This window comes from Ruditapes philippinarum, unplaced genomic scaffold (assembly GCF_026571515.1).
Source record: "Ruditapes philippinarum isolate M1 unplaced genomic scaffold, ASM2657151v2 ctg5702_1_1_1_1, whole genome shotgun sequence".
Classification (NCBI taxonomy): Eukaryota; Metazoa; Mollusca; class Bivalvia; order Venerida; family Veneridae; genus Ruditapes; species Ruditapes philippinarum.
Genome location: NW_026866677.1, coordinates 7,935 through 23,808, shown reverse-complemented (window position 1 = coordinate 23,808; position 15,874 = coordinate 7,935). Strand labels below are relative to the sequence as shown.

The window sequence follows — 15,874 nt, the reverse complement described above, 5'->3', positions numbered from 1 at the left end:
CCAACTACATTCTGGTAGGTAATTGGGGATTCAAGCGAATAACCAACTGAGTCCAATGGTCGACAGGGTGTTTCAATATTGAAGAACACATCTATCTTGCAATATATCCGTTATATCTATCCAGGAAAAACTCTTTCTCAGAGTCAAAAATGCTAAGTTCGAATAATCAATTACCTTCTGCATGGTAGTTAGTTGGGGATTCACGCGAATCATCATGTGAGACCCAACTTTATTCTGTGTTTAAAAATGTATGATGTGTTCGAACATTTCAGGCTCACATTTCATGCTGGTATTAGTGGGTCGAATTACCAACTACCAGCTGTTTAATAGTTGGAAATTATGAATAACAAACTACCAGCTAGTAGGTAGTTGGTTATTCGAATATCCAACTACTAACTACCAATTACCTACCAAATTTACGTTCATATGCGTTACCACAACCCTGGAAACGAAAAAGAGAAATTACATTTATCAATAATAATAATAATAATAATAATAATAATAATAATAATAATAATAATAATAATTAATCATAATAATAATAATTAATCATAATAATAATAATAATAATAATAATTAATAATAATAATAAAAACAATAATAATAATCATCATCATCATCATAATAATAATAATAATAATAATAATAATAAGTAGAAGAATAATGATAATAATAATGATAATGATAATTATAATAAAAAAATAATAATAATAATAATAATAATAATAATAATAAATTTACAATATAATAGCACTTTTGAGTAAAACGAAATGGGATATTTTTTAAATCAAGATATTTACTTCCTACTTACTCTCACTCATTCACCAAAATCAATTTGATGTCATAAACTAGAAATATGAATGAAAATAACTTCAGTAATTTTCCATCACGTATACTATATACGATAACAGATAATCAATATTTAAAATAAAACAGTTGTTAACATGCGCCACCAATAAGCTTTAATTGACGGTAAAAAACAACACAAAATGAAATTTAATTTTTTGTCCATGACTTTTTTTGTTATTGTATGGTATTGTGAGAATGATTGATTGTAATGATTAGATTCGATTAAGTGTCCCTTTTCATTAAGAATTTGCATTTTTTTTTGTGTGAGCTATTTGTGTTGCTAACTGTAGGTGGTTCCTAAGATGTTGGAAACTAGGCTTTACATTGAAAAGGTAGCATGCGCGGAAATGTTGAAATTAGAAAAAAAGAGTACAATGCAATTTAATTGATTTTCAGGACAATTGGTTTGCATTGCCAGAAAACGGTTGTTGCATTTGTGTTTGCAGATTTTATATATGAACACAAACGTTTGCTTTTTACAACCCATTCAAGGTTGAAACAAGGCTTGATGTGACTTGTTATGGAATGAGATGTGGTCCCTTAAAGCAGGTGTTTTTTTCCTAATTTGACTTTTATTTTATAAAGCGGCGTAATCTCCAACTGTACTGTAAATTATATTTATAAGTCTCAAATTTATTTTCTGAGATGGACATAATAATATTGTATGCTTCTTTGCACACAGGTCTACGTTTTTTTATTGTTGTTGTTTTTTGTAGAAATAAATATTTTCGCGTTCATTTAATCGCCAACTAGGTAGATCAATTGATATTACATATTGCACATTCCGCGGTGTGATCGTCATAATTTACCAATGACATTACAATGGTTATATGTTTCTATATTTACATTTTCACGCTTAATGGACCCGTTTGAAAACATAACAACGCAAAGTGTGGAGGAAGTCGAGAGATTTTACCAGCAATTCTTGTAAGTTTTTATTATTTCTAGGTGTATATTATATGTCTATGTTTAAATGATTGAGATATATTTTTTTATAAACCTTTATTTGATCGTCAGTTGAATATACATATTTCATGTACGCTATCAATGTTTATAATATTTGTTTGTACCTTTCTTTTGAAAATGTGCCAGCCATAAATGCTCGTAAGTGCAGGGGATAAAACTAGAATAATGTAGAACGTGCTCGATGATTGGCTATATTTCTTCTGGGGTTTATTTATTGTGACGACAGGGAAAGGGCTCAAATTCTTATATAAAATTATGTTCCGCTTTGATCTATAATATTATATCGAAGTACACTAAACAAAACTTCCCGTTATCAGGGAAAGGGTTTCAATTAAATATACAATATAATAAAAACAGAGTAAAGCTAACTGTTTTATAATCTATTTGAATTATTATTTTCTTTATAAAATAATAATACATGTAATTGTAAATATCAATGTCTTACAATAATCTCTGTAGGATTATAACATTAATACAAAAACATTTAACAAATATTATATTTTTAAGAATGTCAATCAACGCATATAAAATAAGTTTGGCAGTTTTTGGCCATGGCTGTAAAATACATTTGCAATGCACAAGAGAATTTTTTGGTGCTGCGCTGATCCCAAGGGGGCAATATGGCAGACCACCATAATTCCGGATGTTCGGAAATTTACATATAAAGAATATATATATACATGATTGAATGTACAAACTCTGGAAAATCAGAAGTTATTTTGTTCAGACTGGAGAGCGTTACATAGTTAGAAAGTATTCCGGACAATCGGAAATTTATATTTCATATTCCGGATAATCGGAAATTTATTTTCATATTCCGGATAATCGGAAATTTATTTTCATATTCCGGATAATCGGAAAATTTATTTTCATATCCGGATAATCGGAAATTTGTTCATATTCCGGATAATCGGGAAATTTATGTATCATTCCGGACAATCGGAAATTTATGTATTTCATTCCGGACAATCGGAAATTTATATTTCACTTCGGACATTTGGGAAAATATATCTTTGTTGAAACAGCTACATCCAATCATGTTTTAAAATTATAAAAACAATTTTGTTTGCTAAACACCTTGTACATTGCAAATGCATTAAAAATCTGCGCAAGTGCCTGCAAAAGGCTTGGATCCACATCAGCCTGGTTGATTTGCATGCAAGCTCTGGCCATTACAATACCCCCCAAATTGGATGGAGAAAAACTGCGCAGAAAGTGGCAGACATGGCCCCTTTAATAACTACCAACTCATAATTAGAAATATGCTTCATGCTAACATGGATACGATACTAGTTCACAATTTAGAATTGACCACAGTCCATTCATTATACTGTCCACAAATATGGAGTTACCAAAGGAGATAAATGTACTAAATCTCTGAAAATAGTTGATTTTCAACAATTCTTGGGTAATGTATGTAGCCACCGCCATTTGATATGCAAAATTTTGCCATGGTGCTATTGATTACGTTTTCTTCCTTTATTTAACTTGAAATGATTTTCTTCATTTCGATAATGGAGCCTAGGAAGAATAGCAGACCAATGATTCTCGTACCTGGTAATAAATGTAATAAATCTGCAAGACACGCCTTTAAAGAATAATTAATGTAGGAAAGACTGGTTTGACCCAAATCATTTCCTCCACAATGAATAAACAAAATATCTGGCACAGAATTATGCTCAGTGGCTAATAACTGAATATCATTATAAAGGTGCTGAATTTTTAAGCCTGGTCTATAGCGCCAAACAACGTTTACACCAATTGTATTAAATTGTAAATGTTCACCCAAATGTACTGTTACACTTTGCATACTGATGAGCATCTCTTAAAATTGAGGAGCAACCAACCAAACTGAATGGCTGGACTGTTCACCTAATATGGAAAAATGCAAAAGAATGATAACATGGACTAACTATACTATGGCCTCACATAGAGCTTATACGAGTTTGAGCTCCATCTGCCCATTTTTTTACTTCATCTTCTGAAAGCCTTGCATAATCCAGTAAAAGTAGCACCACCAATTCGAAAGGAATGACTTTTTGAGTCTAGAACAGTCTATACTGAATATTTTAAGGTTTTTTGCTAAAACAGACCTAAATTGGTAAGGCGTAAGTGGTGAACCATCTAAATGGGAGAGGAATTGGTAGCCAGAGGTGGGACGCACTGCCATATAATGAAGGATTACTTCCTTGAGATGGCCGGACAAATTTCTATCTAAAGGAATTTTCACTATGGGACCTCTATGTAATTGATCAGTTCTTTGAATGTCTGATATTAAGACACAAGTGTGAATCAGATAAATATACATCTTCTTTACTAATAAATGTTAATTTCACTCACTCTCAAGAGAGCATAAAATGCAACCATAAATGCCGCTGTAAATAAAATGGATTCATAATGGGACAAGCAGACAAATTTGAGGTTGTTGAACCAGAAGATGTAGCAAATTAATGGTAACTGGCTGTCTAGTGTCCCTACGCCTTTGAGACCTATTCATACCATCAAGAAGTTTGCGGACTAAAAAAACATTGAGTGTTATCTGTCAAATTATACAATTTGTTTATGAAACTGATTGCAGATATATGACAATTAACAGTTGTGTATGCATAACCGCTTAATGACATATAAGCTATATAATGAGTAATATGAAATAATGGCGGGGGCCAACTTTTATTATTAAAACTGTGAACATCTGAATTTGTCAAAGGTTTGAAGTGCAGAACAGTAAGTTCTATGCGTATTGGCAGAAAAAGACTGATCTACAAGATGGTCAATTTCGCTGCACAAAAATGCTGGAAGTCCTGTGGAATTGAAAGTGGAACTTTACATGCATTATGTGGCAATAAAGATAGTAATCGTGAATATTGCAGACGACTGATGGCATCACAAATACCATTTTCTTTTGACTCGATATGAACTGCTTTAATCTGAATGTTTTGCAGCAAACAATTTTAAGAACCAACTGTCTCATTAATATCATTACACGATTGTTGCGTGAAGATTTATTGTTAATAATTTGGACAAGACTTTTGATTGTCTGTATGAAATAATGATTTTTTTTCCCTTTTAATTTTTGGAATCCCACAAATAAAATGACAAAACAATTGGGATTAATTCTAAAAAGGTTATGTCTTTGAAAATTTCATCACCCCAGCACTCTGGCCATTTAAAAAACTGACCATTCTCCATCTAAATATGCTCCACAGGCCAAATTTCTATTTCCAGCAGTCAGTATATAAATGGAGCTTATTATCTGACACCCAATCAAGGTTGCTGAAAACAGATATACCATTATAATGCTCTAAAAAATGAAGCCACATCATTAAATCCTCTTTTGTTTGAGGAAGAAATTCGAATGAAATGATTTTGGCGTTTAGCCTGAGACATTGCTCTGTATAAACCACAATTAAATGTTCGCCCTGAAGGAATCACTCTTGTAAAGAAATTTAAAAGACCACAACAGACTGGGAATTTGTTTAGCCTGACCTTTTTCTTATGAATAATTTCATTAATACAATCTTTTAGCCTTCTCTATTTTTTTCCGATGGAATACGGACTTCCAATTTGTCTGTATCAAGTTACAAAACCTAAATAGGTAAGGACAGTAACTGGACCCTCAGACTTATCCGGATTTAGTGGAATGTTCATGTCATCACAGATATGTTTAAAATCCGACATCAACTTAGAACAATCTTTAGTTCCAGATTTACCCAAAAAAATAAAATCATCTAGATAATGATCAATGTTAGAAGATTTTGTATAATTTTTGAAAACTGCCCACTGGATAAAAGAAGAAAAACGTTCAAATATTGCACAACTTATTGATGCACCTTGAGGCAGCATTTTTTGTATCCAGTATCTGTTTTTATATTTGATCCCCCAAGTGGGAAATCTTCTGGCCTAATTGGACACAGGTTAAGGCAGGCAAGAAATATCTTGTTTACCAAGTTCAGTCCCTTTACCCAATATTTGAATTTTTTCAATAACATTGTCAAAACTTGGAGTAATGAACTGAACAATACTTTGAATCAATAAAATCATTAACTCCATTTCCTATAGGATGAGACAGGTTAGTAATCAATCTCCAACCCCCTGATTTTTTGGGGACTAATCCCAGAGGATTGACTCTTAAATTAGAAAATGGTTTTTCATTAAATGGGCCTAAAATCCGACCCAGTTCAACTTCTTAAATTAATTTTTCCTCTAATACCTTTGGATTTAAAATGGCAGATTTTAGTTTTTTGATTCATAACTAATCTGTTGGCCAGAGTACTGGAGTCCAAATCCTTTTCTAAAACCATTCAAAAGATATTTTTGTTCAGCAACCTCATAACCCTTTAACCATATCTTTAAACGTTTTATGTCAATTGGTGATGTGCCTAACTCCAACAAACGCTCGAGGAGCACTAAATCTTGGGCCTTGTGGTTTAACGACTCTAGGCCTGAAATTATTTAACGGATTTTGCATAGAAGTTGAGGTTCGAATCCCACATGAAATAGCTGAATGGGGACCTCTGCAATTTTTGCAGAGATGCTGATAAGGGCATCCAGACTTTGTACAAAAGCCTTTATTATTAAAGAATAAACATAAGTTATATTTATATAACTGGTTTTGAGGCTGTCTAACATGTGAAGTACCAGTCATTGTAAGCAACCAAAGTTCGCCATCAATAGAGGACCATTTCATATCGGCATGCATAGATTTTTTCTGTCGAAAAGCTTTATCATAATACAGCCAGCCAAATGAATTACGTTTTGCAGCTAGGCGGACCATGTGCATGTACTGTATTAACTCCGAGGCAAGAGAGGGACTTTTCATAATAACTATTTGAATATATATTAAAAATGCGTCAGTCCATGAACTTATGTTCTTCATTTCATGTATTTTTGGACTACTGTCTAATACAATATTGCCATTTAAAACTTTAATAGACTGAGCCTCTGGTAATGGTTCTTTTTGTAACAGTAATCCTAAATCAATATATTCACCTGACCAGACTTGCTCTTTAATTTTTTGTGAAATATGCATACACATATTGGTACAAACAGAATGTAAAGGAAAAAGGTTACCTAAACTATGATCAGCAGGTGTTGCCATAACTGGAGGCTGATCCAAAACATCAGGGTGTGGTTGAAGAACACTAGGACCAGGTGGAGGAAACTGGAAGTCTTGGTTTCTACTTGCTGTTGCATATGAAACAACAGAGCCATGAGCTGTGGGAGGAGGTACCGCACACTGAAATTGCTGATTCCCATTAGAGTATAATGGAGCAGGTACACTACTTGCCAGCGGATCAGATGTATAATTAATTTGTGGAGCAGGAAAGCCAGGTGGAGGAAACTGAAAGTCTTGGTTTCTACTTGCAGTTGCATATGATGCAACAGAGCCATGAACTGGTGGAGGAGGTACCGCACACTGAAAATGTTGATTCCCACTAGAGTATAATGGAGCAGGTACACTACTTGCCAGCGGATGAGGTGTATAATTAGTAAGTGGAGCAGGAACATTAGGCCCAGAAAAAGGGGGGGAAGCTGCAGCTGCCCTCCTCCTTTGACGACGTTGATCAACTTGTCCAGCAAGTGGAAGTTTCCTTTTCGGACGAGGCATATCGGCCGTATATGTAAAATAAATTAAAACAGAAATTAAAAGTGGAATGTTCAGCAAATTTAATAAATGTAGCAACATCTTATTTATTGCAATAATTCTTAATTTCATTCATATTATTCAAATTCATTCATTTATAAGTAAATTATTTTATCAATTCTTTTATCAATAATTAATGTTGAAATTTTAAGAACGGTTTTGAACTAAATCTATGAATATTATAAAAATGTGTATTATGTGGCTTGCACTGCTAAGACACCACGTGGTCTGTGGATTTTAATGAATTCTATAAAAATTCCTTTAGTTACTAGCATTTACTTTCATTCGAATAAATTTGTTGATAAGATTTATAAAATATATGTTATTATAATACGGTGCACTTAAACAGTGAAATATGGCCGCCACGCCATGGCCCATGGCATTGCCACTTCTAGTTCTACCCCACGTGCTTCGACGGGAAAATGAGAATAAATAGCAATTTAGCGATAAAAGAAGAAAAATTACTGGAAATAATTCGGGCAACGTAACGTTCAAGATATTCTAAAGTAATTAATACCCGAATAAGACAATAAAAGAAACGTGTAATTAACTTTAAAGAAATTTAAAAACTGAGGAAAAAATTTCTGACCTTCCTCCCTGAGTTTCCAGAAATGTCTAGTCGTGAGTACACATAAACTTATGACGTCATATTATAAAGACCGGTAATGAATATCAAATTTTACCTTTAAGGTTAGAGGAGTTACTTCCCCTCCCAGATAACAAATATATCTAAAGACAAGACTTGATATATATTATATTAAAATTCCCCACGCCGTAGATAGACGCACGGATTTACATGTAATATAAATCCGTGATAGACCCTGTCCTGCGAGCCTATTCAATCCAACGTGCACCTTGTCTTAAAATAACAAGCACCTGTTACTTCCGACCACTGTACCTTTTTTTTGGGAGCCTATATACATGTATTTTATATAAACTATGAGTGACAATGACCTGATTAAGGCCTTCATTTGGTGTGTACGCATACTAATTATGACTTCAGTTACATATAAGTAAGTAGTTTTACGCGTTAGAACATTATTACATATGTAAGTTCACCTCGTAAACTTATTATATTGGCAACTTTCCAATATTTTCCATTCCATTCTTTCCGTTTTTTGTTTTTTTATATTGGCAACTTTCCAATATTTTGCATTCCTTTCTTTCCGTTTTTTCGAATATATGTCCTATTTGATGCGCCCGCATGTCAAATTATTTTCCTGCGCCAGCTAAGATCTCTAAAATATAGATCTCTAAAATATAGGCAATTATAAAACTTGTTTCCACCAATGTTCAATCTTGAAATTCTAACAGAATAGCAATTGTCTTCAAATATGGATATCCTCGCATTTTCAATACAAAAGTTCGACTTTGACGGATTATCGCCATTTTGGGATAATACCTAAACGACAACGACATGGTTTGCTGGCATTTTATTGATCTTAGGAAAGTTATTGGCGTTTCTAAATCATTTTTCAAAAGCTCTCTTATTGGTTTAAGGATGTGTCAGTAATCTCTCTCTCTCTCTCTCTCCCTCTCCCTCTCTCATTCTCTCTCTCTCTCTCTCTCTTAAAAGACACCCTGGACATTTGTTACAGTACGTCACTGTCAGTATGGATATACGCAGGTTTGAAAAAAAGTCAGGTGTAATGACAAAATTTAGAACGTTCAGGGATAATCAAACACAATTAAAATGAATTTCAAATTAAAAATGAGAGTGGAAAATAAACAAAACTTTGAATCACAGGTATTCGCCGCGTTGATTCAAACCGTAACTCCCTTTACCACCCCAGCCTTTCCCAAATCATCTAAACTACTGTATTGTTTATATAAAATGTGTTTAGATATTTGATGCATGATGTGGCAAATTGGTCTCGGACATTGAGTCTAATAATTATGTTGGATTTGTAGCAGGTTACCTGCGGAGAAATTACTGGTTACTTGAATTACTGGTTAGTTATCCAGTAAAACCTGAAGGCGAACGTCCTGATGTGAAAGATTTTATAACTAATAAACGGATTTTACATATAGATTGTCAACACGTCATATACGGTAACTTGATACTGTTCTAGATATTTATCGATTTTGGATTTTACTACCTTTAAACCATGTTAAAAAGTATAACTTTCCTTTAAGAGTGCAAAATTGGATATTAACTGTCGTGTGACCTAGCAAATTAACCATTGATTACCAAATTGTCAACGGTTCACTTAACATAGAACGCTTTTAAATGATATCCACAAATACGGGGTAAATGATAAATGATAAGGTTTTTGAAAGAATATTTTTTCCATCGTCGGATACCCACGATTGATAAACATGTCACATAACATGCAATGATAATGGTTCGGCCGTGGGTATCCGACGATGATTTTTTCATGTACATAAGATATGTAAATATAATACTTAATGTATCTTTTGTTAAGCTGCGCCGAAAGTTGCCTTTTGATGTTAAATGATTAATGTTAGATGTGTCGCAGGGGTAGCTTATTGCTTATGCAATGAATTTTCTTGCTCACAGTTGGAGTTATTTTATTAACTCGAATATTTTATCATTTGTCATAAGGCACATCTTTTTTTTGCCTCAGAATATATATAAACCAGGAGTCGTGCTGTTAAGGCGTTAATGAAAGATTTCCATTTTTTACTGCAAGTGTCTATTGGTGTGTTTCAAATGTAATATAATTCTATAGAAAATATTAAGTCAATTTTAATTTAATTTTTGGCCTCTCCCTTATGCAGTGCGCCAAAATAGAGAATACTGTTTTAACTCGCAGTGTGGGGACTTTTAGCGGATATTTTAGAAACTTCATACGTTTGATAATCTAAATACCCGGAAGTAAACTGTAACAAGACTAGTAACAAATATTAAAAGCAAACAATACATAATACGAAACAGAAGTAGCACTTCAATATAATCATACGATGTATTGATTTTATATTTTTTCAGACACCTTTCACCCCTTGATGACAAATTCAGATCAAACGTTCCGTAAGCAGAGACTTGAAGACGGGTCACAGGTTGAAGACTGCTATGGTATTGGTAACCAACCTGCCACATTTTTAGACCTTCATGATGACAGCATATTTGAAAATGAATATCACTTTCAAAACGAGGCTGTAACTAATCAAGAGGTCGATAGGTCAGAGGTTACAATTTATGACACACTTCAACGAAGAATACGTGAACTGGAGGACACCGTGTACTTGCGGAATAGAGAACTACAAAGGAGCAAAGTTCTTGAGAGGGATTTTGAAGAGGCGTTGATCACCATTGCTAAAAGGGACGTGGAGATTAGGCTGCTACGTGACAGCAAGGAGAAGTATTACAATGAACGAGCGTTTTACGAGCGTCAAGCCGCGGCGAAAACGCAGCAGTGCGAAAATTACGAAGAACGAATCCGTGAGTTGAATCTTCATCGTGTGGAGGACATGCAGAAGGTAAATGACGTTTTGGTTCCCCTCTTTACCGGATAACCGAATACGGGTGAATAGCACTATCAAAAAATGCACGCACAGGTTATACAGTATTATGTAAATAAGCATGCAATATGTACTTATAAGCATTTAAAAGTCTGTTTTGAAAACTTTAGGCCATTGGCTATTTTCTTATTTGGTCTATTATATATATTTGAGAATAGAAGTTGTTTATACAGTTATTATGATAGGGCCAAATCAAGAGAAAAATCTCTATCTTTTAAGATATTTATATACATGTGTTGTTTTGTTTGATAGATATGATACTGTTAAATTGTCATTCATGGAAAGTTTCCAGTTAAACACAAACTATATACTTAACAGTTTGATAATATTTTTAGTCTCCAAAGTTGGTCCGTTTATTCTAGAATAAAGGTCAGTGTAAAATTTAGTACTTTATGACTTACAAAATCTTATATTGCTGGTGCCCATGGTTGAGCCTGATCTTATGAATATGTAATGCAACGCTAAAATGGATATCACTGCACAAGGGTCTTGTAGATAAATTTCTTCGTATGTACTAAAACTGTCATCAACAATGGCACAATATAGTGTTAAAATGCATTGAATAGGGCTTTTTTGTCTTGAATATTTATATAGTTTATATAATTTATTATAGTTTTATTTTCTCTCCTGAACAGATAAGAGAGTTGGAAGAAAATGTCAACTTTTACAAAGAGAAGTGTGAACTTGATATAACACAGAGAAAAGTTTTACATGGATATCGTCTGGTCCAAAAGCATGAGGTATTGAACAAAATAAATGACTTTCAAATTCAAGATTTAAAGGCTAAAACACTTAAAAGAAAAACAAGGATTTTAAACCAATCTTCTTTGACAACTTCCGGAAAAATGCATCTAAATGAAGTAATTAATCTATTCACATCAATTTAAGTTCCCGTGTACTAAATATTAAAGTCAATTGTTTTAACTCGACCATTCGAATAATACGGAGAGTTATTGTGCCCATGCAGGCGATAGTGTCGGCGTCACACTTTGGTTAAGTTTCTGTTGGTATTTCGAAAACCATACTAAATGGAATGGGTTGAACTTTCACACACTTTATATAAGAGCATAATAGGAGGTCACTGTCTAAGGCCCATAACTCTGTCTTGGATTTTGACTTAATTATGGCCCTTTATTAACTTAGAATATTCTACAGTATCCAGGCTCTTGTTTTACTACCAAGCTCTGAACAACAACTCATTATTTTTGTACGTTCTCGCCCATCGTATCTAAAACTCATTTTAATAATAAATTCGTTTTTTATTAGGAAACCCCAACCGATTCTGGCATCGGGCATGAACCTAATGCATCTCCTCCAAAAAGACGACGTCACTTCCGGAAGTCTCTGACAAGTTTACCGAAATGTAGAAATTGTCAAACAGTGTTTGATCAATTGAGACCGCATGAGATTACATGCACCTTTCACCGAGCTTTACCACAACCCCTAAAGGTAAGTCAGCAATAATCCCTGCTGCATTTACGGAACATGTATTTATTTTCACGACTCTGTTTGTTTGTTTCTCATTCTTTCCCATTGTCCGTTGTGACTTCAAAAATCGATATTCCAAACTTTTTTTCTTAGCGTCATTAAGTATAGATTTATTGATTTTAATCACTCTTGGTTTAGGTTTTAAAGATTTGACCTTGACCTTAGTCATATTTAACCTGGTTCAATGTATGTCAAGTAAGCCTCTATTACTTGCCGTGTCAACCCATTTATTATTCATAAACTTCCCCTTTTAATCAATATTCCAGGCTTGGAAATCTCAAATGAATCTTGCTGACCTGCAACTGGACAAAATGGACCTTAACGGCTACATGTTTTGGCCATGTTGTGAGAAGTACGGTCTAAAAGAACCTCCAGGCTGTCTCAAACTGAAGAGTCACGAAATTATCTCCCCTGATGAAGAGTAACAATTTACCAGTCAGTTATGAGATATATTCAGCTCATTCTAGGTGCCATATATTTATATTTACAAAACATTTACAGAAAGTTCGATTATAAGATGACATTTCAAACAGTATTACTTTCATACAGTTGACTTTATTTCTATCTAACAACCGATGTAGTCTAAATAAAGGGTACAGAAAGTATAAAAAAAGGGAAAAAATAATGATTTGGCACTGAATGTTTGAAATACTTGTACATGTATATACTTCAATATTCATTTTGTAATTAATTTTTTTTACGATCTTGGATTGCATGTACTTTATACGTTTTGTGTATATTGATTCTTTTTTGCTACATTTCTATCTAAAAACCGATGTGGTCGAAATGAAGGGTACAAAAAGTATAAAAAAGTGTAAAAAATAACGATTTGGCACTGAATGCTTAAAATACTTGTACATATATATATTTCAGTTTTCCTTTTGTAATTGAAAATCATATTTTTATGCTCTTTATTTGCTTGCAGTGATAATGACCTACCTTTGCTACATGTACCACTATAAACCAGTCTGGCCAGACTGATTTTCATGTCTGTGAAATCTGAGCGGGCTTTACACTGTTTACTGCTGACAGGTGGTAATAAAACCCCTTTTAACTTACAGAATACAGTTTTAGAATTCGAAGCGGGACAAGTGTAATTCACAAATTTGGCTTGACAAAGGCTAATTGGCTATATAATATACGTACATTGTCATATTAAGACTCGTCTGCGCCAAGTGAAGGAAACCAAAAACGTATATAAATATCACTGATTCACCTTCTCACAAATTGTTTGTCCCACATTTTAACACTCCCAAAGTGATTTCCTCACATGCTCTGACGTATTGGGACAGTTTATCAGCAACGCCCATATAAATTCCACTATCGAATAAAGCACAGATAATATATGCAGTGTGGCTTATGCACCGGCTAATTGTTATTTACATGTAGCCCCCACCCTAAGGATCGGTCGGTGAATAGCAGGGATACATAGCCGATTTTTTTTATCTTTTGAACTTTTCAAATATGGGCAAAGGAATTTTTTCTACTGTTGTAAACAGTTTCCACTGGGCAGGGCAATTTGCGGGGATTGACCATCAAAAATTATCGTAGGCATTTGATGCATTTATGTTTGTTATCGAAATGGCCCAATAGATTATTTTGATCCGTTGTTTTGTTGATTTGTTCGGCGTAAATTATGTTGGGGTGGGGAAAAGGCGTTTCATTCCTTGTGTTTATTTATACTGTATAGGGGGTATATTTTGGATATTATCATTATTATTGATAGAATTTCAAGTTCCTGTGAATAGATATTATGTTAAATGAATTCAGTCTGCAGCGTATGACATGCTTATTTGAATATATAGGCGACAATGATAAATTGAACAAATTGTAGTTTAAGATTACATTCAAATGTCATAGATCTATGTTGTTTTGAAGCGAAATTTGCAAAATTATTCAGGAACTAAATGATTGGATATCAAACATGACGTCATGCGTGACGTATTTGTACAGCATGTTACAGTTAACGCACAGCATACATGGAAGACGACACAGTTGAAAGCTTTCTTGGAAATGTGTTCGTCTTAAGCTGCGGTCTCACTTACTCCCGGCAGAGCCCAGGACCATCCCGGTAAGTTACTGGGATGATCCGGGACGATCAGGGGTGAAATTATTGTTGCGGTTACACTTACCCCGGCAGCACTTCGTAGTTCCCAACTAACCACCAAGGATGCGCTCCGGATCATCCAGGCAGAGCCCAGGTGAAGCTACGGTCCATGCCGGTGCTTCCCCGGTCGTTCCCGGATTACGCCGGAATAGCCCTGGTTGACCCAGGCAGAGCTCCGGTCGATCCAGGCAGAGCTCCGGCAGAGCCAAGGACGATCCAGGCAGAGCCCCGGTAGAACCCCGGTGGATTGAAAACGCCCGAAAATTATAACATTGATACAAATTTTTTATTTAATATAATATCTATTGTTCCAGAATAATAATTCATGATGATTTTCTGAAAAATCCGTATGCCATACTGGATTGAAGGGAAATGGGAAGGGTTTTAATACAAACAAGTGCAATCATCGCAAATTGTCGTTTTTCTTTTGAAATGATCCGGGCTTTGCCGGGGCTCTACCGGGATCAACCGTAGCTCTACTTTTATCCTCCGGGGCTCTGCCTGTAGTTACCGGCGCTCTGCCGGCATATACCGGGGATCTACCGGGCTCTACCGGGGCTCTACCGGCTATATCATACCCCGGATCATCCCCGGTTCGTACCGGCAGAGCTACGGTGCTTCCCCGGTATAACCCCGGTCGTTCCCGGCAGAGCTAAGGATGAAGCCGGCAAAGCTATACCTTCCCGGATCATCCCGGACCACCCCGGTGATATTAAATATTTTATTTCATCCGGGGTCGAATGCCGGATGTTCCCGGATCATCCCGGATCATCCCGGACGTTGCCGTCAGAGTTACGGATGTACTCCGGTTGTTCCCGGTCGTACCCCGGTCGTTCCCGGATCACCCCGGACGTCTACCGGGGCTCTGCCGGGATGTAAGTGAGACTGTAGCTTTAACGTACTTGAGCAATGTATTTACAATCTCTTTGATATTTGTTTTAGCTAAATATTGTATATACATGTAGTCTGTAGATTTCTAATAAATAGTTTAAAAGTAACTTGAACTTTGTTTCTTGCTTGTTGACCTGATATATGATCTGTTTGTGTGAATATTACGGCTTTAAAAAATATAAGGATTGGGATTAATTTTGATTTAATGGTCAATTTATAACTAATCTATGTGTACTTCGAATTATTATTTACCGGTAATATAACATTTGTTCACCACTAAAATATAACTTCATTTGTTAACATATGAGACTAACCTTATACTTGCTGAAACTATGGTGTCCCGTTATGGCCATCGCGACACACACATAACTCGAAACATCGAAAACACGACGGTAAAAGGTCGAAATAACGAAACCATCATGGTGAAATTTCGAAAAAATGATGAT

General features: G+C 34.8%; 2 protein-coding genes across 3 annotated transcripts; one reads left to right on the top strand and one right to left on the bottom strand.

Moving 5' to 3' along the window:
* Positions 1 to 1,648: 1,648 nt before the first annotated feature.
* Positions 1,649 to 15,535, top strand: LOC132733314 (uncharacterized). 2 transcript variants are annotated; one of them, XM_060719935.1, is made up of 6 exons: positions 1,649 to 1,776; positions 10,410 to 10,900; positions 11,578 to 11,682; positions 12,209 to 12,391; positions 12,697 to 12,897; positions 13,356 to 15,535. In XM_060719935.1, the coding sequence occupies exons 2-5, from the start codon at positions 10,427 to 10,429 to the stop codon at positions 12,853 to 12,855; spliced, it is 921 nt and encodes a 306-aa protein (XP_060575918.1). In that variant the 5' UTR covers positions 1,649 to 1,776; positions 10,410 to 10,426; the 3' UTR covers positions 12,856 to 12,897; positions 13,356 to 15,535. The 2 variants fall into 2 exon arrangements, with proteins under 2 accessions (XP_060575918.1, XP_060575917.1); XM_060719934.1 differs by having other exon boundaries at positions 12,697 to 15,535.
* Positions 6,032 to 8,212, bottom strand: LOC132733315 (uncharacterized). Its single transcript, XM_060719936.1, has one exon. The coding sequence runs from the start codon at positions 7,529 to 7,531 to the stop codon at positions 6,179 to 6,181; it is 1,353 nt and encodes a 450-aa protein (XP_060575919.1). The 5' UTR covers positions 7,532 to 8,212; the 3' UTR covers positions 6,032 to 6,178.
* Positions 15,536 to 15,874: the final 339 nt, after the last annotated feature.

What these genes read in the sequence shown, in the direction of transcription:
- LOC132733314 (XM_060719935.1), top strand. Translation starts at nt 10,427, where the DNA reads ATGACAAATTCAGATCAAACGTTCCGTAAGCAGAGACTTGAAGACGGG. An exon ending in GTGTGGAGGACATGCAGAAG is followed by an intron (nt 10,901 to 11,577) that starts GTAAATGACGTT and finishes TCTCCTGAACAG; the next exon opens with ATAAGAGAGTTGGAAGAAAA. An exon ending in GTCTGGTCCAAAAGCATGAG is followed by an intron (nt 11,683 to 12,208) that starts GTATTGAACAAA and finishes GTTTTTTATTAG; the next exon opens with GAAACCCCAACCGATTCTGG.
- LOC132733315 (XM_060719936.1), bottom strand. Translation starts at nt 7,531, where the DNA reads ATGAAATTAAGAATTATTGCAATAAATAAGATGTTGCTACATTTATTA.